The sequence below is a fragment of the Lepeophtheirus salmonis genome, chromosome 5 (assembly GCF_016086655.4).
Source record: "Lepeophtheirus salmonis chromosome 5, UVic_Lsal_1.4, whole genome shotgun sequence".
NCBI classification, from domain to species: Eukaryota; Metazoa; Arthropoda; class Copepoda; order Siphonostomatoida; family Caligidae; genus Lepeophtheirus; species Lepeophtheirus salmonis.
Genome location: NC_052135.2, coordinates 17,865,477 through 17,892,776, shown reverse-complemented (window position 1 = coordinate 17,892,776; position 27,300 = coordinate 17,865,477). Strand labels below are relative to the sequence as shown.

General features: G+C 29.7%; 1 protein-coding gene across 1 annotated transcript; it reads left to right on the top strand.

Annotated features, from left to right (window-relative positions):
- The first annotated feature begins 2,563 nt into the window (after positions 1-2,563).
- Positions 2,564-27,300, top strand: Pde11 (Phosphodiesterase 11). Its single transcript, XM_040711727.2, has 5 exons — positions 2,564-3,634; positions 3,781-4,918; positions 24,120-24,317; positions 26,054-26,251; positions 26,665-27,300. The coding sequence occupies exons 1-5, from the start codon at positions 3,015-3,017 to the stop codon at positions 27,169-27,171; spliced, it is 2,661 nt and encodes an 886-aa protein (XP_040567661.1). The 5' UTR covers positions 2,564-3,014; the 3' UTR covers positions 27,172-27,300.

Genomic DNA, 27,300 nt, shown 5'->3' with positions numbered 1-27,300 from the left:
TACATTTGAATCTTATCATGAGTAGTGTTGTGTTGGCACGTATTTAGAACCAAGCACCGTTGTCCAGTCCAGTCCTACTTGTTGGTCCTTAAAGAAGGTAAAATATATCCCCCTCAAGTCATCGAGGGTTTTTTGCATCCTTTTAATTATTATGTTACAAAATAAAATAAATTATATAACCAAGTAATAACATAATATATTCGTATTATATTGTATTATAATGAAAAATATAATATTTTTGCAAGATATATTTAATATATATTATTTGACTTAATAAACCATCGATATTTGTATGAAAAATTCCAAAGACCAACAGTTTAGGACAGTTAAATAACTTTTTCGCTGAATATATATTTTTGGTATGTTTCTTGAATAATATTCTTAATAACAGAACTGAAGTCGAGCCTATATTTTCTGAGTCAAGTTCGAGTCATCAGTATCCGTCCCGGGTCCAGTAAAAAAGATACAAGTCGACACTCAAATACTGGTTTATACATACTTCAATTCCTAGGACAAGCATATAAAACTCAGTTAGGAACTGGTGACAGTTTAAGACCTTTGGATCTCATGTGGACCGAACCAGTAAAATAATAGATAATAGCCTTTGTAAGTGTCGGAAGTATTTTTTCTAGCAGATAGGCAGCTGCAATTAGATCAAAGGTCGAGGGGCAAGGAGGAGGAATATAACAAAGAAGGGGTGTCGAACTTCCTAATATGAGCCAACCAGAAATAAATTGACTCTTGAGCACAGAGAGTAATTAAATTTTTAAAATTTAAATTTGTTAACAACTAATTATGATTGATAAATATATGCATTTTTCCCCTATCCGTAATTAATAAAAAGTTAAGATATTACAAAGAGTAAACACTTTTATTATTTTCTATGAAATTTGTTTATGCATATTAAGGAATCTGTATCGGAATCGTCCATAAATATGGTATCGGAACTGGAATTGGCTGAATATTTGGTATCAGTACATCCCTACTTAATTTCAACGTTTTACTTTAACATGCCTCATTTTGTAAATCAATACTTTATCCACAAAACGAACCATTATTTGGAGCACTGTTCTCTTTTCACTCGTGGATAAATTTTAATTTATTCTGCGTTTAAGAATAAAAACCTGCGCAAATGTTAAAGGATGTACAATTTTAGTAAACAAATTTGATGAAGATGAAAATATAAATCTCTGAGTGCTGCCCAGATGTTATAATTTTTAACAAAGGAATATATTTTTACTATTACAAACGATTGTGAGGATTGGAATAAAATAAAAGCATTGATTTTTTAAGTACATGTGGTGCTCGGGCCTTTACGAGACTTGGCATATGAAATTAAGTTCAGCACGCCTAATTAATTTTGGAAAAAAAGTTCAAAAATCCATAGCCATGTACAGAAAATTAAATTAAATTTTATAAACTAAAATACAATAATCTACACCTATTCACAAAAAAATTCAAATATGAATTTTTTTTTATAAATTTTTTTAGCAAAATCACAAAAAAATAATTTTTTGCAATTTTTTTTTAAATATTACATTTTGCGGAGAAAAATGTCAAATATTACTTTTTGTGGGGAAAAAATGCTTGTAAAAAACAAAAAAAATCTTTAATTGGGGAAGGAGGCTACAGCCCATCTAGCCCAACACCTGCGTACGCCCCTGAACTCAAGTCGAGTTGAACCAAGTCGACACAACACTACATGATTTCTTTATTTTGTCGTCTTCTGAATATTATGTTTATAGTGTGTAAAAGAGTTGAGGACATTGCAAATATTCTAAAAATAATACAATATGACGATACAAATCTGCAGTTCTTTTCAACAATAATGATAAAAAAGGGCATTCATTGGAAAAAAGAAAAAAAAAACTGGTTATATTATCATTTATTCCGTATCAAATTTCTGACAACAAAATTTTGACACTTTTTCTTTGATTTTTAACTACCCAAATAAACCTCTTTTTCTCTGTTTTTTTTATTTTTTTTTAATATTAATTAAAATTTAAATTATACAATTCATACGCTGAGCTGGAGAACAAGTATTGTAATACAATATTTTGTAATGCACTCAACCTCATCCAAAGAGTACCTAGAAAATTAAATGCATTGACAGCTAGGAATTTATGCAGTTTCCCTCCCAAGCTCTTGAAATTATCAATAATAGAGGAAAATATCCACAAGTACTATTAGTATCTACCCACCATTATTTTTTTTTAAATTATTAATTCATATTTTTTTTCTCCCAAACTCACAAAGATTTTTTCTTTATTTTTGTTAGGAACATAACATGACGTACCTAACAAAATGGTGGTGATAAAAGTAGAACCAACATTTTTATAATTTTTTTCTTGATATTATTATTATTGTGTTACCCTTGTTTTTTTCATTTATATTTTTTTAAACGCGCCGTCTTCCCACAAACACCTTTACACACTCTCTTTTCTTTTTTTTCTTTTTTGAGTTATGTTGATGATGCGGGCGAGTGTCCTTCCTCCCGCCCGCTCCTCTTTAAATATACCCCTCTTTCCACTTCCACTTTTTTTTTCTTTTTTCTTTCAACTTTTCCTGTTAGTTACATCTACTCAGTCCGCGCTCAACAACGTTCATTTCCGAGTTTCGTTCCTGTCATCCTCAATTGACAATTGCTGTTGACTGCATTTTGCCGATAATAATATTTGAAGGGTTGGTTCAAGGAGTTTCTGTTCTGATAATAATAATACTAGGGTTAGAATGTTGTTGTGCCATGAGACTGGGAGACTCTTGTCTGGAGGGAAGGACGGGTCTGTTTCATGTAGTGATGTAGTAGTTGATTCTTCATCGATTCACTAGAGGTTTGTTAGTTGGTTAATTTATTTGGATCTTCAGCAACGTTTTTGGAGCCTGTGTGTGTGTGTGTGGTTGACTGGATTAACCTTTTCAAGCTGGCCCCTCCGGAGAAAACTTGGCCAACGCCTCCTGTGTCCTGGAACAGGCATAAAATAATAAATTCACTACTGGGATTGAGGGGGAAGTCCATGGAATCCCCTGTTACGATTGCTAAAATGGCAGCAGCTGCTGCTGCGGCAGCGCATATCCCCTTTGGTATTGATAAGCGCGTCTCCACTAATTCAGACTATGATCCCCATTATGCCGAAGTTGAATCCTGGCTTGACGAACATCCTGAATTTTTTCAAGAGTACCTGATTCGCAAAGGCACACGCTCCATGATTGACTCATGGTTAGTAGCACATGCTTTACCCTCTGAAACAACTATTCCTGCATCATTGCACACCAATAGCAACGGACACTCTCACAAGTCAAATCACTCCTCCTCTCATGGTCCTCCTCCCACCAAAAAGAACTACGACTCTGGAGCTCCTGTTCGAAAAGTTTCCGCTCATGAATTTGAAAAAGGGGGTCTCACAAAGCCTCTTGTCACAACAACCCTAGACGGAACTCCTACTTTCCTCTGCCCTATTCCCTTCTCGGATTCGCCAAACTCTGCTATTCGAAAGCGGTCCAGGAATGATATCTTGGGTATGAACGAGTCTGAGTTGATTTTTGAACTTGTCAAAGATATTTGCAATGACTTGGATGTTAGAAGACTGTGCCATAAGATTTTACAAAATGTGGGTATATTAGCGAATGCAGATAGGTAAGCTCTCATGAATGATTAATAATAAAGTTGATATCATTGATGCGGATTGCTAACAGTTGGTGTAGTAGTCTCAATACTAATAGTCTTTGGATTGATGAACAGTATCGTGCTTCTCTTTAAGTGTTATTATTATTATTTTTTAGATGTTCACTATTTTTAGTTCAAGGAGAAGGAGAGTCTCGCTGTTTAGTATCGGATCTCTTTGACATATCCTCAAATTCATCCATGGAAGATTCACAAAAGAAGAAGACTGAAATAAGGATCCCCTGGGGCTCTGGCATCGTCGGGCATGTAGCCAAGTCCGGCGTTGCAGTTAATATTCCAGATTGTTATATGGATGAAAGGTTCAACCAAGAAGTAGATAACATGACTGGCTATCATACCAAATCCATGCTTTGTACTCCCATCCGTGATCTGGATGGAGCTGTGATCGGAATCGCCCAGGTCATCAATAAAGCAGGTGATGGGCACTTTACCAAAAACGATGAAATCCTCTTTGGAAAATATCTTCAGTTTTGTGGTATTGGACTCTGCAATGCTCAGTTGTATGAGCGTAGTCAATTAGAAGTCAAGCGAAACCAGGTTCTCTTAGATTTAGCCCGAGTTATTTTCCAAGAGCAAAGTACAATCGATAATGTCGTTCATCGCATTTTAACTCACATGCTTTCACTCATCCGTTGTGAGAGAGCCATGCTCCTCCTTGTACATGACCGCTCTCCTGGCACCTTTTCCCGAGTCTTTGATTTGGAAGCATCTGAGGTTCAAGACGAGGAAAAACGGGTTTGTCCTTCATTCGAGGGTCGATTCCCTATTAATACAGGGATCACTGGCTATGTTGCATCAACTGCAGAGACTGTCAACACTTCTGATGCCTACTCAGATCCCCGTTTTGATAAGAAAGTTGACCACGGAACGGATTTCAAGCATAGAACCATTCTTTCTATGCCAATTTTCTACAACCAAACAACAAACAAAGTAATTGGAGTCTTTCAGCTAGTGAATAAATTTGATAATTTACCATTCACAACAAATGATGAGAACTTTGTAGAAGCCTTTGCAATATTTTGTGGCATGGGTATACATAACGTTCATATGTATGAAAAAACAGTGGTGGCTATGGCCAAACAGCAAGTGACACTTGAAGTACTCAGTTATCATGCAACTGCTCCAGTTGAAGAAGCTATCAAACTATCACGACAAAAAGTTCCTTCAGCTGCAGCACTTTCATTGCATTCATTTTCCTTCAATTACTTTGGCTTAGAGAATGACGAGACATTATTGGTAAGAGATTGATTGCAGTTCTATTTTCTATATATGTATTATTTCAATGACTCAAAATGTGATATTGTTTCTTCATCATGAGTACTCTATATTTTGTATACTTACATATCTTTTTTTTTAATCCCCATTAATGCATTCCTGTTCCATCCATATCCAAGGGCAGAAAGATTATGTGTGTACATTTATTCAGAGTGCCAGAGGGAAGGGAAGTAATTTAAATCCTTGGCCCTTTGGCAAACGACAACTTGACCTAATAATAATCACTCTAAAAAAAAAAAATACTTAAGAACAAAGAATTAAAATTTAGTCTCTCTTCTATATAAAATTGTAAGATAGGTACGTTGTGCTCTTAGATTGTTTTTTTTCTCCATCTTATAAATAAATAAATGTATATCCCTTCAAAATCAAAGGAATTTTGGCTCATTGACAAAAACTTTTGGGGGACGGAGGAGGTTTATGAGAAGTAGGAAGGGGGGTTGTGGAATGACTTGATAAATATCTACTACCTACTTAATAATGTAGGGGGCTGATGTGATGCACAATAATCAGTGTTGGGTAGTAGTGTGTAGTTAAAAATATATTACTTTTGTAGTAACTATAAGGTTAAGTAATGCATATAAAAGGAAATTACTTTTTAATTGAGTAATCACTTATTATATATTACTTCATGTAATCCGTCATTTCTTAAATTGTCTATAAAATGTCTTCGTCCTATCAGAAAACGAGCATCAAAAAAGTCAAAGTTTGATTTTAGTTTTGCAAGTATCATAGAGAACATATATGGCTTTGTGCCTCACAAGCAGTAACGTGTTTGTTAATAGTATATTACTGTAATAACATTACTTTTCTAGTAACTTATAATAACGAGATATTTCTTGCTAAAGATGTAATTAGTAATATAACGAAATTTCTTTTTTATTGAGTAGTAACTAAATATTAATTACTTTATTGAATCTGTCATTACTTAAGTTATTAATAAACAATTTTAATCTGAGTAAGAAAAACAAAAAGTTAAAGCAACTCATCTTCTGATTGTAGGTAGGCAAGCATTCTTCATAACACATATTTTTAGAAATTAGTTTTTAGAGGGTAGGACTACTGTACATATATTATTTTACAAATATTCGCCTAATATTTATTCAGTGTAAGAAACTTGTCGAATTGATTGTAAGGGGATATTCAAAAATAAGAAATATAATTTTACTCTTGATTCTAAGTAGGTAATAAGTAATTTAATTAAATTACTTTTCCCCTGAGTAATAAGTATCTTACTTATTACTCGACTGAGTACTATTACTCCACACTGACTATATGTATATGTACCTACTTATAATTTTTTCCTTGCATGTGTGAATAAGTTTTAATTATTTTCAAAAGACTACAGCTATTCACAAACAAAATTTCCATAAAATTTCAAAAATTGTATTTCAAATATTAAATTTTTAGAAAAAAAAAAATTCAAAAACCCGCTGTTATTCACAGAAAATTAAATTTTTTGTAAAAAAAATTCTCTTTTGCACTATTGATTGAAGCATTGTTTATCTCTTAGGGATATTCAAAAATAATATTAAGTTTACCCTTGATTCGAAGTAAGTAATATGTAATTTAATTAAATTACTTTTTCCCAGAGTAATAAATACCTAACTTATTACTCAAATATATATAGTTACCCAACACTGCCAATAATATAAAATGAGGAAAGTGATAAAAATCAAGTGTATTTTCTTTCCTTAGGAGTTGTCATAATTAATTAATTCCTGAGTAGTGAACATCCTTTCCTATATAGATTCAATTATATTAAAAAACCTCATTGAACATTTGTGTGTACTTGTACCCTTGAGGATTTGTTACCGAGTTATAATTATAAGTCCTTATTGGACTCTGAATAGAATTGGGGATCGACTTTTGAGTAATTCTAGAAAAAATCCTTGTTTATATCCTTTTCTCCTTCCTCCCTTCTCACAACTGATTGTAGCTGAACTAATCGCTAACACAAAAATACCATATGTATTTTGTTGTCAGTTGTCGATTCCTTCGTCTCACTTAATAGGTCATGGCTATTTCATAATGTATTCTTTGTTATAACTAATCGAAGTAATAAGTTATATTCAACTTAAGTTGCGCTTCCAAAAGGACAGAATGCAAGTTCTTGTTGATCCCTCGTCGTTTATATATTGCCCATTTTATTATTTATGTGAAGAAATTTTGGCTATTATATACAAATTTATAGCTACACTTTTAATAAAATATTAGTAAGCAATATCTTAATACAGTATTGAATAAAATACTATGTAGGATTTTAATATTATGAAATATATTTATGTAATTCATTTAAAAAATTACTTATGAGATGAATAATAGTTGGTGTGATTGACTTATTTGCCTAGCTAGCAGATGATTTTGGCACACTTTTCGGCTTCTTTTGGTAGGAAAGGTTGCTTGATACCAAAAAGGTAACGAGTTGTGAAACGTCATGAGCATGATTCTTTCTCTCCTCTAAAGATTTCTTCAAATTGTCTGGTTGGTTACCATGTTGATTTTCGATTTTTTTCTTTTAAATGCCCATTCCACACTGAATTTTCATCCTTACATATAATGTTTTTCTTCCATGTGTGAATAATGGACCTAAATGTATGATCATATTTACTTATAAAACATGCATTTATCAAACAATGCAACTTTTTGGTTTGTTATGACCTTGAAATGATTCTAAATATTACAATTCATCACATATGCACGTATGTTATGTATACTGCCTCTGCCTGGTAAAACATTAATTAAACTCTTCGTATATGTATACATATACGAAGAGTTTAATATACCCCCTAACTTGCTCACCCCATGTATTAATAACCTTGAGTTGAAACAATTACTATTCATCCCATCATCTTTTACAACTATTTTTATTAAAAGTGTATTCTTAATTCTCACTTGTTGACCTTTTTGTGATATATCTACCCATGATCAGGGGCGTTTGCATGATTATATATATATATATATTATAGTTATATAATATGGGGGGGTTAGGCTTTGTTTTTGGAATTAAATTTTTTGGAAAATTTAATTCCGAAAATCTACAGCTATTTTGAAAAATATATATAAGAAATTATATTTCAAATATCATTATTATTCTTTTTTAATTTCAAATATTAAATTTTTTGTTGCAAAATTTCAAATATTTTATTTTTGGGGAAAAATTTCAAAAATCCACAGCTATTCGAAAAAAAATATTTAAAATTTTATTTAAGATTTTTTTTGTTTTGTTAAAAATTACCAAATCAACGAATTAATGGCTACCCTCTGAAAACATAATCCAAATATGAAATTTTTTGAAAAAAAATTAAAAAATCACTTGTTTTTCACAAAAATTCAAATTTTTCAAAAATTAAATTTCAAATATTTTTGAAAAAAATATTGAAATATTTTATTTTTTAGAAAACATTTCAAATAGTAATTTTTTTGGAAATAGAATTATCTTGCTCTGCTGCATAATTTGCCCGAATGAAATTTTCCCCTAATTTTTTGTTATCCTGACCATCAAAATTTCTTAAACTATTTTTAATTTAATTTTTTTAAACCAAAAAAGTAAGTACACATGATTTTCATTAATAGTTTTAAGCATAAGTCCACACCGACTGAGAGTAGAATTGAGGATCAACATCAGAGTAATGTTTATTTATAAATTTCTTTGCTTGATACAAAGATGAATTTGTGGTTATTTCCTTTCTTGCATAGCCGCTAATCTAATGCTAAGCTACTCTCCTCTAAACATTCATCTGCCATTTTTATTTTCCCGTTTTTTACATACCCAAAAAGCTTACGATTTACAACCATAGCTATGACTTTGCTACTTGGATGTAGATGTGAGCTTAAATTACTATTTGCCCTTGTGTTTTCTCTTTCTTATTGCAATAAACGCCTAATTACTAGTGTTGGATTGGAGTTAAAACTGTCGAGTTAAATGTAGTTTGATAATTTCGACATAATACAAATATGATTTGGTCGTTTCTTCTTTTTAATCAAATATAAATTCTTCTTTTAATAAGACAGTCCAGCATCTGTAGTCACTCCTACAGGGGTGTCCGCAGGGGGAGGGATGGTGGCCCCACCCCCAAATTAAAGAATTTTTAATTATTACTAAAAAAATTATATTTGAAATTTAATTAAATTTTTCAAATTTGTTTTCCAAAAAAATGTAATTGTGTGTGAGTATTTATGGATTCTTGAAATTTTTCATTTCATTTTTTGTAAACAGCCTTAGATTTTTGAAATTGTTTGAGAATAGTTGTGATTTTTTTGATTTTTTCTCTCAAGTGATTTAATTTTTTTTAATAACTGTAGATTTATGAAATTTTTTTCCAGAAAAATGTATTATTCAAATTTTTTTAAATAAAATGGATGTTTTTTTAATTTTTTTTTTTAAAAAAAATCCAAAACCAATAACTGAATATATGAATATATATATATATAATCCTGCGTACGCCCCTATCCTAGTTTTTTACTATCTTTTTGAGTGATAATATAAATTATTTGAGTTTTGATTATTGGAGTAATCTCAAGTAAAGTCAAATTTTTCCAAAATATATTTTATGCGAATTCTAGTGATTTAAAAAAAATTGTCGGCTTTAGTAAAGTACAGATTTTTTAAAAAAATTTGATTAATGCTCGAATCAATCCAACACTACTAATTACCTTACTATTTGAGATGAGTACATATCTATAGTTTTATATGTATGCAGTTCTTTACAAAAAAAGTAGTTTCAACGTTTGAGGCAATTTGTTAAATGCCGTTCATCATATGCATTGCATATATCTAAGTATGAAGAATATACTTCATATTAATGTTTCTTTTTTTAAAACTCATAAATTTGCGTCATGATACTGTTTCATTTAGTCTTACTCATTGTAATTGTAAGGGCGTCCGCAGGATTACATTTGAGGATCCACCTCAAATATAAAGGCTTGTTTTTTTAGGAAAAAAATTGAAAAAGTATATTTTTTGGAAAAAAAATTCTAAAATCCACAGCTGTTCACAAAAAATTTAAAAAAATCTACAGCTATTCTCATCATATTAATTTTTTTGGAAAAAAATAACAAAAATCCACTGCTGTTCACAAAAATCAAAGTTTTTGGAAAAAAAATTCAAAAATTAAATTTCAATTAAATTTTTTTTGCATTTTTCTTAAATATTACATTTTCTTTGAAAAAAATTAAAAATTCACTGTTATTCATAGTAAATTAAATTGAAAAAAAAAATAGAAAAATTTAAATTAAATTTTCTAGTAAAAAACAAAAATCCCTTTTTTAGGGGTGGGGATTCAACCCGTTGAGTCCACCTCTTTGTGGACGCCCCTGAATGTACCTTAATATCAAATATGTGTGTGCTATTTATCACGATGTTATCTATATTGTATCACGCAACTTTTCATTCGGAAAGAAACGGGGGGGAAAAAAGGCAAAAAGTTTTGGGAATTATTTAGGCAATACTTCCCAAATAGGGAATTATAAGTATTTAATTATTGTTGTGAATTGCTCAAAGTTTCGAAAAAGCTCATTCTAAGTTAACAAATCAACCAGTAAATTGACAGATGAAAACAAAATGCACCCTACATTTTTGTTTTAGGGGAATAATCCCGTTCTAAATCTTTGCTTCTCGTTAAAAAACGTTTACATGTGAAATCAACATTGTTTATGTTGATCATTTTAGAGGTCTAATAACCAAGTTATAAGAATGAAAACCATTTTTTCATTCATATTAAGGGAAAAAGTGAACTATTGGATGTCAAAAGTGGACTTACCTTTACTCCTTATCATAAATTTATCCCTCTATTCCCAAGTTTTATTATATATTAGATACTAATACGTATTAAAAATAGTGTTATTACATTGTTATACATTCTTATTTACATTTTCTAGATAAAAGTTAAATATTACAATGGAAAGAGTAAGATATGTTTCTATTATTATCCAACCTTTACAAATTTATATATTTCATAAAGAATTTTAGTACATATTACTTTGATTTAGTTCAAATATCAGTGTTTATCATTGGCATTAAATAATATTTAATATAGATGTCTGTTTTTTTATTTTTAAATCTATTTGATTAAGTTCCATCAAGATTTATTGGAAATTTATACATTTTATAGATTAAAAATATCGACTATGAGCCCTCAAGATGGCGTTGCCTTCAATTATGATGTAATATTTTTACTTCAAGTTGAATGCACTGTATAATTAGAGGAGTGTAAGGAAGGTATTGAATTGATCTAAATGTTGGATTTCTTTTTTGTAAGAGAGACATATGATTTTTTTTATAGAAAAGACTAAATTTGAACGAATAATCTTGTTTTTTTTAAATTTTTAGACAAGATGAGAACTATAATTAATTGTATATGTATATAATGATGAAAACCAAAAATTTTGCAATTGGGGTTGGAAAAAATTAGAGCTTGTTTAATGCTTAACAAAGATTTATTCAAGTTCAACCCTACATAATACTATTATTAAGGAGTTTGTGATATCTGACAGCTGATAAAGTTTGTCATAATGCTGTAATGAAATCAAAGACGCAATATTAACATTTCTTTCGAATTTTTTTTTTTGCCAGCCATTAATTTTCTATTTCTCTTGCTTCAAATTAGTGTTGTTTTTTTATTGGTTTTATTTTGAATCACCCCTTGTTGTTAGACTCAAAGTTATAAAACAACAAAGTGGTTAAATGCTAGAATGGTAGTTTCTCTTTGGCTATGTTAAAAATCCTCCCCCCTCCCTTCTCGGTAAGATTCGTAGAATTCATCTCGTTAATTCAATTAATAAGTTGAATTCATGTAAAATATCATGACACCCCTAGCGGACAAAAAGTATTGTCATGTCCATCTTAATTTGGAAAAATTGATAATGCCGTCTTTTAGTTTATAGCTTAAGTTAGACTATAAGCAATTCACTACAATGAAATAAAGAATAGTTCCACAGTTAGTGTCAGACCTTTTTTGTCCTTCTTTTTGGAAGAAAAAAAATAGTTAATATATAAAGTGACGAAATTTTACTTGAGGGGGCTGTTATTGCATGTCAGCTGTTTCTGGGAGAATTTATGATATATTTAAATATACTTTTTTTCTTTCTTTTGTAATTGTTTCAAGTTTATATACCTATGTAGACACATGTCTATCCAAAAGATCCCCTCTCTCTGCAACTGCTACATGAAATCATGCTGTTACAGTAGTCTATATTTACCTTTGAGGATATTAAGTTATAAGAGTGAATGTGACGTGCATATTTGACGTATCAATATAAAACAGGCCAGTATAAAAAAGAAAAAAAAATGAGAAACCCGGATTTCTCTACATAAACATTTAAACATTAGGAACTTAGAAGTCTTGGTATTTAAATCAAAGGCAATCTATTTCTATGTTTAACATATTGAATTTTGAATATAACATGTAATAAAGTAGTTAAAACCCTCTGCTTCCGCCCAACGAATAAAAAAATGTGTTAATTTATTTAAATAAAAAAACTTAATAGATTATTTTAGCGTTCTAATTTATTTTCACGAAAACAATTCCAGCATGTTATTATATTGACACGTCATATCATCGATATTTAATCAATAGATTAAATGTTACTTTTGGATCTCTATAAATAGGTACTAGTTTTTGGATTGGGTCTAAAAATCCTAGACCGGCGAGAGCCTGTTATGATTTGAGTGGGCCGATGTAATTTGCTACATTAAATAATTACGGTCTAGATCGCTCCATAAAATAATTTGGTCATATCTGTCTCTTTTAAAATTCGATTTCGAGCAATTCTATTGTTAAATTGTTGATAAAGTCAGGGTTGTGTGTCAAAATTGTGAATATTGGCATAATAATGTCATATGAAGTTTAAACTGTTGAATAAATCATATTTGTACAATTCATAAATCAAGATCAGGGAGAAAAAAAAATCCGTCCAAGATCAGTGGTGTCCATCAAGGTTAATAGAAATACAAGGTATACCGTAACGCGTGTATGACTTCCACCACGCTTTTTAATATTGACGTCAACGTGTATGAGTGGCTGGGTATTTTCTCAAAATCTGTTTTTCTGGCCCAGAAGTCGGTACTATACATTAAATTGAAAATTCTAGAGATAGTAACGTCATAGATTTTTTCCAAAAAAAATTATATTTCCAACTTTTATCCAAAAAATTTCATTTCAGTTTCACAAAACGATAGTTAAAAAATAAAGTTTTGTATTTTTGAATTTTTTTTCCTAAAAATTTAATATTTGAAAACTTTTTACAAAGATTTAATTTTTTGTAAAAAGTTGTGGTTTTTTGAAAAAATTATATTTTGAAATTAAAAAAAAAAAAATTAATTTCTGAAATTTTTTTCCAAGAAATTTAATTTTCTATGAATAGCTATGAATTTTACTAAAACAAATTATATAAAATTTAAAAAAAAAATTAAATTTTTCAAATTTTTTCAAAAATATTTAATTTTATGGAACTAGCTATGGATTTTTAATTTTCTTTTTCATTTAAATTTGTATTTACTTAAAAAAAATTACAAAAAACAAACCTAACGACGCCCCTAACTATTTGAAAAGGATAAACTTTTAGTCCGAAATCGCCATAAGCATCGACAATTTGGTCCGATTCCTGCTATAAATTATCACATTATACCAAATTGAAAGAAAAAAATTGGTTTGGAACTGAGCCTCAACACTATTAGGTACATATTTGTGTTCAAAAGAATGGTCAAATTCGCACCTTTCACACATGACTGATGAACATCAATCATCACCAACACGAACATAGTCACATCTACATAATAACCCCATACCTACATATATGATTATTTTACACATTTTATGACAGTTCTTATCATAAAAATATCAACAATCCTAATATATTTTGGTTTAATACACACTACATCACAAGGATTTTTATTTTTTTATTTTACTTCTTCCAAATATAAATATGTATGTACGTACATACTAAACACGTTTTATTGTTAACTCACCAGTAGACGTAGTAGTACTATTATTATCGTCATCTAACTCGTGTAGGTCTCTTGCTCTTTAATATTACTTTTCATTAGTGATGGGATGATTACAAAACAATAGTTTAAAAAATACCATTTTGCTATCAGGTGCGTCCACCCATATATATATTATTTCGGGAAGGGGCTTTGTTTTTGGACTTTAAAAAGAAAGAAAAAAATCGAAAAATTAAACATTTTTCGATAAAAATCTCAAAAATTAATTTAAATTTTTGTAATTTTTTCAAAAATTCACAACTATTCGCAAAAAATTTCAAAAACTCAAACTTTTCTCAAAAAGTTAAATTTTCTTGAATATTTTTTCAAAAATCCACAGCTAGCTAGTAACAATAAAATTAATTTGTTTGGAGAAAAATTTCAAAAATCACATTTTAATATAAGATTATTTAAAAAAAAATAAATCAAATATTTTAATTTATTGGATAAAAGTTTAGAAAATACAAAGTTATTCAGAGCAAATTAATTTTTGGGGAAAAAAAAAATGAAAACTTGGAAAAATTATATGAAATTTCGAATATTAAATGTTTTAGTAAAAAAGAAAAAATCTTTTATTTTTTTTTTTTTTTTTGGGGGGGGGGGCTATTTTTTATATAACTTAAAAAAGTAACAAATGGTTCGATACCAGTAATAAATAAGAATCGTAATTGCAAATTGAACATAATTTTCCAATGCCGATCCTAATTAAAAAAAACAACAACCCTAGTATCCGATTCCCAATTGCAATTAATCGTCCCATCACTACTTTTTACGATACTTGAGCCAAAATTATCCATATTTAATACTACAATGAGTTAATTAACGGGCTTTTTGGTTCTTGGACTACATGAATTCACATGTACATATATACAATATATTCAAAATATGATGTACTCTAATTTCACTATTGGATTCGTGGAGATGAAATGGAAAGACTACTTCTTTTACACTTAATTATATTTAAAATGTCCTTGTAGGAATTAAACAAGTCTTATTTATATATTCATTTTATTATTTAACCTTCTTCATTAAAAAACAAAGAAATCAAACCAGAGGCGTTTGCAGGATTATATTAGGAGGGGAGACTTGGTTTTAGAAATTTTTTGAAAAAAAAAAAGTCATATTTAAATAAATTTGAAAAATTAAATTTTTTGGAAAATAATTTCAAAAGTTAAAATTCAAATATTAAATTTTAAAAAAAACTTCCAAAATCCAAAATTATTCACAAAAATTTAATTTTCGGAAAATAATTCCAATTATTAAATTGTTTGGAGAAAAATTTCAAATATTAAATTGTTTCGAGAAAAATTTCAAAAATCCATAGTTATTCACAGAAAATTAAATATTTTGGAAAAAAAAGTAAATATCAAATATTAAATTTTCTAGTAAAAAGCAAAAAATCTTTAATTTGAGAGGCTCCAGCCCCTCTAGCCCACGCCTTGCGGACGCACCTGCAAACTGATATTCGTACAAATTTCCAAATTACGGAAAACTATACTACTATTAAAAAAATAATCGAGTTTCTCATAATTAATTAAAAATGATTAATACAGAGGCATTTTATTGTAAAATGGCGAATATATTTATTATTAACAAAAAAAAATGGTTTGATACAAAGTAATAATCCATTAGTATTAAATATAATTTAAAGAATAATTTTAGATGGAGCTATGAATTAATTCGTTCACTCCCAAGAATGTGGAGAAAAAGTTTAATAAATATTAGTATTTATACACAAATGAGTTAGTATTTTAAATTAGAGCAATAACTATTTTTTTATGCCGGTGTGAGCCATTTGCGGTAAACGTACAGCGTTTGCATAGTCAAGATCCTGAAGGATAACATAAATAATATATACCAGGGGTCAGCAACCCTTTGGAGAGTAGGGGCCAAACAGTATAACTGATTTAGAGAAAATAAGGTTTCAATATATTTTTATTGAATCAATATCCTTATTTTTTTAATTATAATAAAAAAATCAAATATAAACAGAACTAAAATAAAAATCTATATATTATTTAAAAAAAAATGAAAGTAGGAAAAATAAAAATAATTTAATGAGACACTTTTTTCTGCCTATTTTTGGGCGAATTAATCTATATTTGACTTATCTTATCTGCACCCTCCAGGTACAAAAAAGGAAATTTCTGAAGGCTCTCAACTGTCATTTTGGGTTAGTATGCCTATATTTAGATGCTTGTCCATGATAAGATAGCGGACCAATATGGCCTGCAGATCGGGAGTTGCCGACCTCTGATATATACATTATACATATAAGAGATAATGCTTCAAAATTTATTTTTTCAAAAAGTGAATTTGACTTAATTTTATTTTTAACAAAAGTAGCTCATTTCATATAGAAAGTACAAATCTTCAGCAAATCTACATTTTTTTAAATATAATCTTTATTGAAACCATCATTTAGTAAAAATAAAGTACAACACTTTGCAAACCTGTAGTTATTGTCGACTTATTGCAGCTCAAACTTTTATTTTTGAGCACATTAAAAAAATAGGCAATTGGACTTTAAATTTTGATTTCCCCAAAAATGGCAAAAACCAAAACATTTAGGAATACCAAGATTTTTGATTTAAAAAAATCAGGTTTTTATAAGCGTGTATAGGATATAAGTGTATATTAGTGTTGGAGTTCGGTCTAGAGATCCTAGAACGGTCCGAGACCGTTATAATTTGTATTAGATCAAACTTATTCTATTTGGTACAAGTTGAGTCTGGACTGGTCTTGTTGTAAAATTTGTTCTACACAAAAATCAGTCTGGATCCCTCCTTACAAATTTCCACTTAAAAAATAAATAATCTAATACCGAATTTAAAAAAATCGGTCTCGATCCGAGTCTTAACACTAGTATGTATGTAGGCTTACATATTATATCGAGTTGCTTTGTCATAATTGTGCATATATATAGGCTATGCTGTATAAGTAGGGATTATAGAAAAAAAAAATCGGGTTGGTTTTCCTTGCATGCATTAGTGGTTTGCTTTGGTTTGAGTAATTCCTTTCTCCTTTGAGTATGGGTCATAAAAAATTTCAAAAATGATATGCAAAAAAGCATTTTTCTTCATACCTTATTGTTCTTCTTTTTCTTCCCCTGACCAAGCCCATCTCTGACACTACAGCAAAACATTACCTTTACAGTAGGCGTGAAGAGATAAGGGATTTATTTAGCATGAGTTTAATTCTGTTCCTCTACTTATTATTTAAAAAAAAAAAAAAAAAAAAAAATGTTTATTTGAATTTCACTTAATATATCAGGGGTGACCGCAGGGGATGGGCTCAAGGGGCTGTAGCCCCTACCCCAATTAAGGAGATTTTGCTTTTTAACGGAATTTTTTACGTCATACAAGGTTATACTATAACGAGTGTACGACATATGTTTGACTTCGACCACGCTTTTAATATTAACGTTATAGTGTATGAGGGGTTGTTTTTTTTTGACAAAATCTGTCTTTCTTGCCCAGCAGTCTGTAGGATACATAAAATTGGAAATTCTAGCAAGCCCAGTACCATGATGGTCTAACCTTGTATTTCTATTAACCTTGAGTAGAGCAAAAAATTAATATTTGAAAAAAAAAATCTCCAAAACATTCTTCAAATTTTCAGAATTACCGTTTCATGTTTCGGTTTCTTTTACCTTTACATAACTGTATATTACACAATACAACTATGCAGATGCGATAACATTTTAGCTTCTTGTGGCTAGACAGAAGTAATCTCATTTTTGGTTAACGAGCAGTACTTCTCTCACCAGTGATTTTGCTTGTAATATTAAAACATTACTGTATTTACGTACATCATAATGGCATCTTTTTTCTTGGCTCTTATTGATACATATTTCCAAGAAATAAATGCACCCACTAGTATCTTTTATACAAATATTTCGGTCCAAAACTTTGGTTAAAAATATTTATTTTGTCTTGGTTCAATATGAGTATAACTTCATTGATGTTTGTTAATTTGAAATAATATTTAATAACACCAACATTTAATTCAAATATCAAAGCGATATTTCGGCCTGAAACTGTTGACCACAAAATTTATCGCTCTCGCGAATATCTGTTAAACTTCCATATGGAAGTGATGCTTTCTCATATGAAAGTTAACATCATCATCAACAGTAGTTAATTAAAGTATGGTATTACCTAAGTTTCAAATAAGACAGGTCCAAACAGATTTTGTTCTCAAGATTTGTAAAATTGGTTATAGTGTAATTATAAGGGTCTTAGATAAGTTCAGCATTTTCAAACCGAGTCTTCTACATTTCAATAAGAAATTCATTTCTAAAGTATTATTATTTCTTACTTCTTACTCTTAAATCTGCAAACGATCTTGTACACAAGGAATTTTTCGTTACTGACTCCTATAAATCAATTAAACACTTAATCATTAAACCTAATTAATATAATAATTGAAATGTCTAGTGTAATGTGAACAGTCGGCATACAGTAGAGGGCAGACATAGGGTTAAAAAATATTGCATTATTTTGTAAAAAATAATGCAATATTTCGTAAAAAATATATAGAATTACACTTGTTTAAAAAATTACCATTTATTCCCTCAGTTACGTGTCCCTGATATGTATTTCCGTATAATTATACGAGGCGTCCGCAAAATTTCGGTTTATGGATTTTTTGTGAAAAAAATTGAAAAATTAAATTTCACATGAATTCCTTTTTTTTTTTTAAATTTAATATTTAATAAGAAATTGAAAAACTCACAGCTATTCACACAAAAATAAATTTTTTAGAAAAGAATTTCAAAAATCTATTGCTGTTTACATAAAATTAAATAATACAAAAAAGATTCAAAAATTAAATTTAATATATTAAGTTATTGGGAAAAATTTCAAAAGATTCACAAAAAAATTAAATTTTTTGAATTTCTTTTTCAAAAAATCATTTTCAAATATTAGATTTTTTGAAGAAAAAAATGTAATCGGGCTTACAGTGCCTCCAGACAACTTTTTGCTGACGTCCCTGATTATTATAATGTAAGAGGCAGTGAGTGGTGACGTCATTCCTTATTTGCTCTGACCATATGTAGATAGTAAACAATTAATTTTTAATAGTTTTTTAATGCATTTTGAAGATCCAATAAACCCCAATCATACTCATGTTTTTTTATTGGCACATAAATGGATTTATTGTTCTCATAAACTAACAGTAGGTTGCGTTTTGTGATGTAGGTAATAGTTTGCATGTATGTAGTCTTAACTCTATATTTATTAATTAATTAATAGGAGGCACTAATAAGTAATAAACTGCTTTAAGAGCGAGCAAAGGAGTTAAAAATATTTATAACATTTTGAAGAGAAAGAAAGAGAAAAGCAATTAAACTTATCTCACACTTCGTCAAGGTTTTTATTAGTGTTAAGGCTCAGTCAATGACATAATTATTTCTCCGGTTCGGTCTTAAGGGATGCTTTCTAGACGGATTTGGTCCACTTTTTTCAGTCTCAATATATGGGCCGATTTTCTCCTCACTCTTGATAAATGAGTTGAACAAATATGATTTATCAATCATATTTAACTTTATATGACGTTATTGTCGGTATATATTAACAAATTTGAAACACACATGACGTCATGTACAATTCATCTTTAGAATGTGTCTATACCAATTTTTAAATAAGACTGACCTAGACTTTTATTGAGACTCAGACCGGATGTTGTTTTTTTTGTTAAGTCTGAAGGGATGTCTTCCAGACTTATTTGGACAGATATTCTGGTACAAACTGTAGACCGAAATTTAATCGTTTTCAAATCGATGGACCCAGTTTCTCCCTTATCTTAATTTATGAGAAAGTAAAATCGATCCCTCGTGACGTCAATGATGGTGTTTATAGTAAAATAAATTGTTTCATTAAGTAAAAATATAATACGTTCGTATTATAATGAAAAAAATCATATTTTTTCCAAGATATGATCAATAATCTTAATATATATTTAATATATCTTATTTGGCTTAAAAAACCATCGACATTTTTATGAAAATATCCAAGGACCGACAGTTAAGGAGCGGCCCCAAGTACTTATAGTTTTAAGGACCCATAGGAACGGTCATAAGACCGGGCTAGACAGAATAAATAAGTACCAACACACCACACCATTGTAGCAATGTTACCATATTGAAACACACATGACGTCATCAACAACTCATCTATAAAACCGGTCTAAACATAATTTTAAATGATACCGATTTTTTTGTGAGACCAATCCTGACCAAACTTCTTGAAAGGTCCGAATTAGTTCTCTTCACTAAAAATCCCAGGGGTCTCAGACCGGTCATAAGATTTTCAGGCCTCAATCCACCACAAGCTTATATCTATGTATTAAATATGTATGTATTCTTTACATATTTAAATATTGGCCTTCTTGTTTCACGAATTTATATTTATATTATCATCACTTGATTTAAAATAAAATGAAAAAACAAAACTGGTCCTAATAAATATTTAATTTGGACTATCTTAATTAACATATCTCGTCGTCTCCCGCTGTTTCTTCTCTCTCTCTTAAAGAGTTTTTATATTCTATAATATTATATTTAGAGGTATATGTTATATGTATGTACTATCTACATATTATTATGCCTAATATCTTCACTTAAAAATTATCCTCATCACAGAAATTATGGGTCGCCGCCCTACAACCATCTAAAATATACATATTCATTTTTATTTTTTTTTTTTGGTTGGGGGGGGCTTAAACATTTTTGAAATCCTTTCCAAAAGTCTATGGCTATTCACTAAAAGCTTAAAAAATTAATTTTTTGCGGGAAAAAAAAATTATAAATTGAATTACAAATAATAAATATTTTTGAAAAAATATTTCAGGAATATTCAGCAGCAGTTTACAAAAACTATCTTGCCAGAGGTGTCTGCAGGACCATAAATATACAGGTTAGGGCAGCAAAACCTGGACTCGAGAGACGGATTTAGAAATATATCAATAATTTTATATTTTCAGTAATGTGTAAAAAAAAATTGATGTTAACAACACATGTAGAATAAATTCATCTCTCCAGTCCACGTTTTACTGCCCTTCCCTATATATATATTTTTTTTTTGAAGGGGAAGTTGGTTTTTGATATTTCTTGTGAATAGCTACGGATTTTTGCAATCTTTTAATACTTTTAATTTAATTTTTGTATCATTTTTTCAAAAAATTGGACTTTTAAAATTTTTTATGAAAAGCTACGGATTTTTTTTGCAAAAAAAAATTTTCAAAAAAACCCCCCAAAAAAAAAAATATATATATATATATTAATAATAATGAATAAACAAACAATATATATATACAGGGGTGTCCAAAAGTCTTAAACCGAGTTTAATTCCTCTCATCGGATATAAAAGGGGGCCATTAAAGATATTTTTATTAGTTAAGATGCATCATCTAAGAAAAGCAGTAGAGTGTCTTCATCGTGCTGAAAAATCATCCCTTCAAATTTATCAGATTTTGAGACCTTCAATCAGTCTTAGTTCTGTTGTCAAATACAACGTTAAAAAGATTGAAGAGACTGGAAACGTTGATGATAAACCAAAAAGTGGACACCCCAAGATCCGCTCGGAACCCGAATAACGTCCGGAAAGTTAAATTAAAAATATACATAAACCCCAACAGATCAATGACAAAAATGGCTAAGTAGATCATCGGTTCAAGGACTTTGATGAATCGTATCATCCATTAGGACCAAGGGATGGTTTCTCTGAGTTTGTTATGGTAGGAATCTAACGGAAGATGTACGGATGAAACGGATTAAAAAAAGTAAAGCGTTTTTAGAACTTTGCACGCGGAGAGAAAATAACGTCTTTTCGAATGTGAAAAAATCCAAAATGAAGTGGGATCAAGTTCTCTGAGATCTTAAGGATGAATAAATTTATCCTGGATTTACCTTAAACCAAAACAAAGTTAGGCAAGTATAATACATAAGTTAAAAGCTATCAAATAGCTAAACTAAACTTATGTATTATTTTATAAATTTTGATTTACGAAAAAAACAACTAGTTTTTCATCTTAGATAGTTGATTTTTTTGAAAAATCAACTATCTAAGGATCTAACACTAAATTATTCATAAATATCAAGAAAGTGAAATTTTTCCAATTGACTATACAATGAATATGGATCACAAAGCTGTTGAAAAACTTTGTGTAATAGTTTATACTGAGGGATATTGGCTAATTCATATTTAAATGATGACATCATTTATTAAAGAATGATCCATAGGACATCGTTTTTGTTCACTTCCAAGTGCTTAAGATTTAGGACGAGACAGAAGGCAAAGTGAAAGTTTTGTGACGGATATATCACTAACAGACGAATACCAAATAATGTATATAAATTATAAATCCATAGATGATCGTTTGTGTTTTTAATACTTTTACCAGAATGCTATGATATAATAATGTCATTGTTTAAGCAAAGACACGAGAATTATTATACAGGTATTTGTTTATAGTGAATCATTTACTTTATTATAAATTCGATTAGACGGATGGATTTCTTTAATTTTTGTCGTTCTCTTGATATTCGGCGTAAGTGCCTTTTAATGTACATTAATTAAGCCTTAATCAATGAAATATATTTGAAGCTTTACTGAACGAATTATATTGGTAAACTGAGTTAGGCACTTTAATTTAATATATGTAATAATGTTTTCATATAGTAGGGTTGATCGCAGGGGGTGGGCTGGAGGGGCTGTAACCTTCCCCAAATGAAGGAATTTTTGCTTTTTATAATAAAATTTTATATTTGAATTTTTTTTCTGAAAAATTTAATTTTTTGTGAATAGCTCTGGTAATTTATATAAAATGCTCATTTGTGGAGTGAGGTATGCACTAGCTCTTGGTCACAATTTAGGTCTCAAGACGTTTCTTCTCCACTAATTTTATTTCATGATCTGATTATAATTTGTCTTGTGTTAATTTTGGTGTCTGTAGGGGGTAAATTAAGTGCTGCTTTTGTTGAAGGGACCTATGTTGGGGAGTGGTTGGAGTTGGACAGCTTGCGTGGTTTAGTCCTATTTTAACGTAACTACCGATTAGAATCACTGCTTATAAGAATGATAAATACTTAAATTTATTATGAATAGTGTGAAATCATTATCGTCCTTTAAATATGCCTATTTGAGGCTTAAGTGAACGAATTCGATTGGTAAACTGACTTACACTCGTATATTAATTTTATATTTTTAATTTTAATGCCATGGGCATTTTAATATATGGAACGTATTTCTAGGACCAATAGCAGGAATATGACCATAAGTGTAGTTTGCCGGAGGGCTAGGCCCTCCTGAACTTTAAGCTTTATTATTATATGTATATTGAACATACTTGTATATAAGTAAATGCCAACTGGCCCCTCCTAGGATATATTTCAAACTCCGCCTATGAACGGGACCGATATACCCTAAAAAGAGTTAACTGCTTGTGTATGTTTTTCAATTCAAAGGATCATGTTTTTTATTCCTTATGAATGATAGAAAGCCACGAGAAGGGTTGGGGGGTGTAAAGGAGGAGAATAACCTTTATTCACCACAAAATGTACTGTATATATATTTATGTAACTTCTGTCTACATATTCTTACATCTATATACTATATCCTACATATATAAGTATAACTCAAAACAGGTTCAAATATCTATACGTACTACATGCAACAAAACAGCTTTAAACGTAACAGCATCTATCTCTGTGATAATGAACCCTTGTTGAAAATACAAGTGTGATGTACGTACTTGCAGTTGAGGGATTTGATTCGTGACTGTGTGTGTTGCAACAAACAAACATCATTGCTCCTTTAGATTTGGTCCGGTAACAACCTTTGTGTTCACGTATGAATTTATTATGTAGTACTCAATGAATCATTGCTTTGAAATTTGTCTAAGAAATAAATACATAAAGTATGTATGTACTAATAACATGCCTTAATATCAAGGCAAGAGTAGTGATCTATATATATATGTATGTCTTATACTACTCAAATGCTACAATTTAAGCATAAGAACAAGTTATTCTCCACTTATATATACACATTTCTTGATTGGCATTCTCCGACTTATCTTAATAAAGTCATAAATTTAATACATATATATATATATCTTTAAAACAAGTTGAATTTTTCATATATTTGTATATTATATCTTTTTTTTTTTTCATTCAAGGCTTCAATACGGATGTTTATCGATTTGGATTTCCCTGGTCGATTCCATATTGATTATCTCCTTCTTTGCCGATGGTTCACATCCGTCAAGAAAAATTATCGAGATGTCACATATCATAATTGGAGACATGCCTTCAATGTGGCTCAAATGATGTTTGCGGTCATCACTGCCTCACAGTGGTGGAAGACCTTAGGGGATGTAAGTTTTATTAGGACAGGTTATATATCCTATATATGCGGCCTGTGAACACAAAAACAATCTGGAATGATGCTGAATTATATTTGTCTTAAAATAATTATTCTTATTAATTAGTGGTGTCCACAGGATTATACTTTTAGGACGGCCTGGTTTTTGAAATTTTTTAGGAAAAAAAAACAAACAAATAGCTATTCACCAAAAATTAATTTTTTTGGGAAAAATTTCAAATATGATTTTTTTTCAAAAAATTTCAAAAATTCACTTCTATTCACAAAACAATAAATTTTGGGCGAAAAAATATCAAAAATCCATAGCTATTCACAGAAAATTTATTTTTTTTCGACAAAAATTTAAAACATGAAATTTTAAACATTTTATTTTTTAAGAAACATTTGAAAAATCCACAATTATTCATAAAAAATTAATTTTTTTTTTGAAATTTTCAAAAATTAAATTTCAAATATGAAACTTTTTTGCAAAAAAGTTTCATAAATCCACAGCTTTTCAAAAAAAAAAAAAAAAACTTTTTGGAAAAAGATTTCAAGTATTAAATTTTTTACTCTGGTGCATAATTTACCCGAATGACCAAAAATTCCCCAAATGGGGTACAGCCCCTTCAAACCGACTCCCATATATATGTATACTACTTTAATTAAAAAGAAACTGTTATTTTTAATTCCGTATTTAACTTTAATTGATTCTCAAATTTAGTTTTTCACTATGTAACAGTCACAACAACGTATGTTGACAATCGGTAGATTTTTTGTGGAGCAACTAGCAAAGTAGAACTATTCTTTAATGGCATATAGAACCTTCCCAATTGTAGGTATCCTTTGTCGTTGAGTATTGGGCAAAGAGACCATTAGAACTATGAAATCATACTCCATAAATCGACGAAAAACGATATGGACAATAGGGAAGGGTCCATAGTTCGACTTGACCTTTACTCCACCAAAAATCAAACTAATATCAATCATTCAGCATTGTTGTTTGCTTTTGATTGATAAAAAGGTTGAATGTCTTATGGTGTGCTCTGCAATTTTCTAATATTAAAAAATAAAATATATTTTCTATTCTTCGAAAATAGTTATTTTTTACAAAAATGCTAAATTTTGAAGAAAGGACAATTTCTAAAAAGTTTTAAAACAATTTTCCTCGAAATGGATTAATAATTGTATTTTTTTTTTAAATTTCCAAAAAATTTAATTCTCTGTGAATTGCTAATAATTTTTGAAATTTTTCTCCAAATATTTAATTTTTACAGTTCTGGATTTAAGAATTTTAAATCAAAAAAATTTAATTTTTGGAAAATTGCTATAGATTTTTGTAATTTTTTTCAGAAAATTCAACTTTTTGTGAATAGTTGGGGTTTTGAAATTTTTCTGCAAAAAATTTAATATTTGAATATAATTTTTGAAATTTTGCCCAAAAAATTTCTTTTTTTGTGAACAACTGATTATTTTTGAAATTTTTTTTGGGAAAAGCTATAGATTTTTGAAATCTTTATCCTTTTTTTTTTGTGAATAGCTGGGGATTTTTGTCTGAAAAAATTTAATTTTTCAATTTGTTTCTCCAAAAACTAAGCCCCCTCCCCCTCCCAATATAATTCTGCGTATGACCCTGAACACGTAGATGAAGTAAAAAATAATTTGGGATCTTATCCTTTTCTTGATTTTTGTTCCAAGATTGTTTTACTATTGAGGCAGCAAATATATGAGTGGCCTCTCTTGTTTCAGGTTGAGTGTCTATCTCTCATGATTGCTTGTCTCTGCCATGACTTGGACCATCGTGGAACCAACAACTCCTTTCAAGTTAAATCCTCCTCAAATCTAGCACAACTCTACTCCACCTCCACAATGGAGCATCACCATTTTGATCAATGTCTCATGATCCTCAATTCCAAAGGAAATCAAATCTTGCAGAATTTAACTCAAGTAAGAATGATTATTATTGATCTTTTATTATTGAATTGCTTGTTATAATAATATTATATTCAATATTCTACGTAAATGTGTCAACGTGGCTGTTAATTTATCAATACATAGGAAAAAATTCTTTTAAAGTCCGACTGCATGTCTACTACTCTTTTTCTTTTTTTCGAGACCTGTGTCAGTGCGAGGGTCGACATCTTCCCTTCTTTATAAAATATTATTTGATAGTAGTAGATTCCATTCATTCTTTCTTTTTGCTTAATTTCTTTTGAGACTCATAAAAACATCACGTCAAATTTCTGCACGTATCTTTAACGTGAGACTTTGTACATAGTTACTCCCGGCTTCGTCATATCATATTACATCTACTTTTCTTGACTTGAAAGACTCAATAATCTTTTATTCTTCTACTCTAGGATGAATTCAAACGTGTCGTAAACGTTCTCGAGGATGCCATTCTCGCCACAGACTTAGCACTCTATTTTAGTCGTCGAAATGAAACACTGAATCTCATCGAAACCGGTTCCCTTGACGTCGCATCAAATGAACATCATCGCTCTCTTTTTCGAGGCCTTTTAATGACTGCCTGTGATCTTGGAGCAATTACAAAACCTTGGGAGTCTCAAAAGAAAGTGGCAAAGCTCGTTTCTGCCGAGTTTTTATATCAGGGGGATCTAGAAAAAGATGAGCTACATTTAGAGCCTATTGATATGATGAATCGAGACAAACAAGATCGACTCCCAGGTATGCAAGTGGACTTTATTGACTCCATTTGTCTTCCTGTATATGAGTCTGTACACCGACTGAGCCCTTCTCTTAAGCCCATGTTAGATGGATGTTTCATGAATAGAGAAGAATGGTTAAGAATGGCTGAACAAAATAAAAGTAAGAGGGAAAAGAGAAGAACAGTTAATCCAAATTGAAGAACATCAGCTGTCTTTTTAACACAACCAACATAAACCATATTACTTATTTTATTTATTTCGTTTTTTTTTATATAAAAAAATAGAATAACATGTAATAAAAACACGTGATATTATTCATCTATAAAA

What these genes read in the sequence shown, in the direction of transcription:
- Pde11 (XM_040711727.2), top strand. Translation starts at nt 3,015, where the DNA reads ATGGAATCCCCTGTTACGATTGCTAAAATGGCAGCAGCTGCTGCTGCG. An exon ending in GGTGGAAGACCTTAGGGGAT is followed by an intron (nt 24,318 to 26,053) that starts GTAAGTTTTATT and finishes CTCTTGTTTCAG; the next exon opens with GTTGAGTGTCTATCTCTCAT. An exon ending in TCTTGCAGAATTTAACTCAA is followed by an intron (nt 26,252 to 26,664) that starts GTAAGAATGATT and finishes CTTCTACTCTAG; the next exon opens with GATGAATTCAAACGTGTCGT.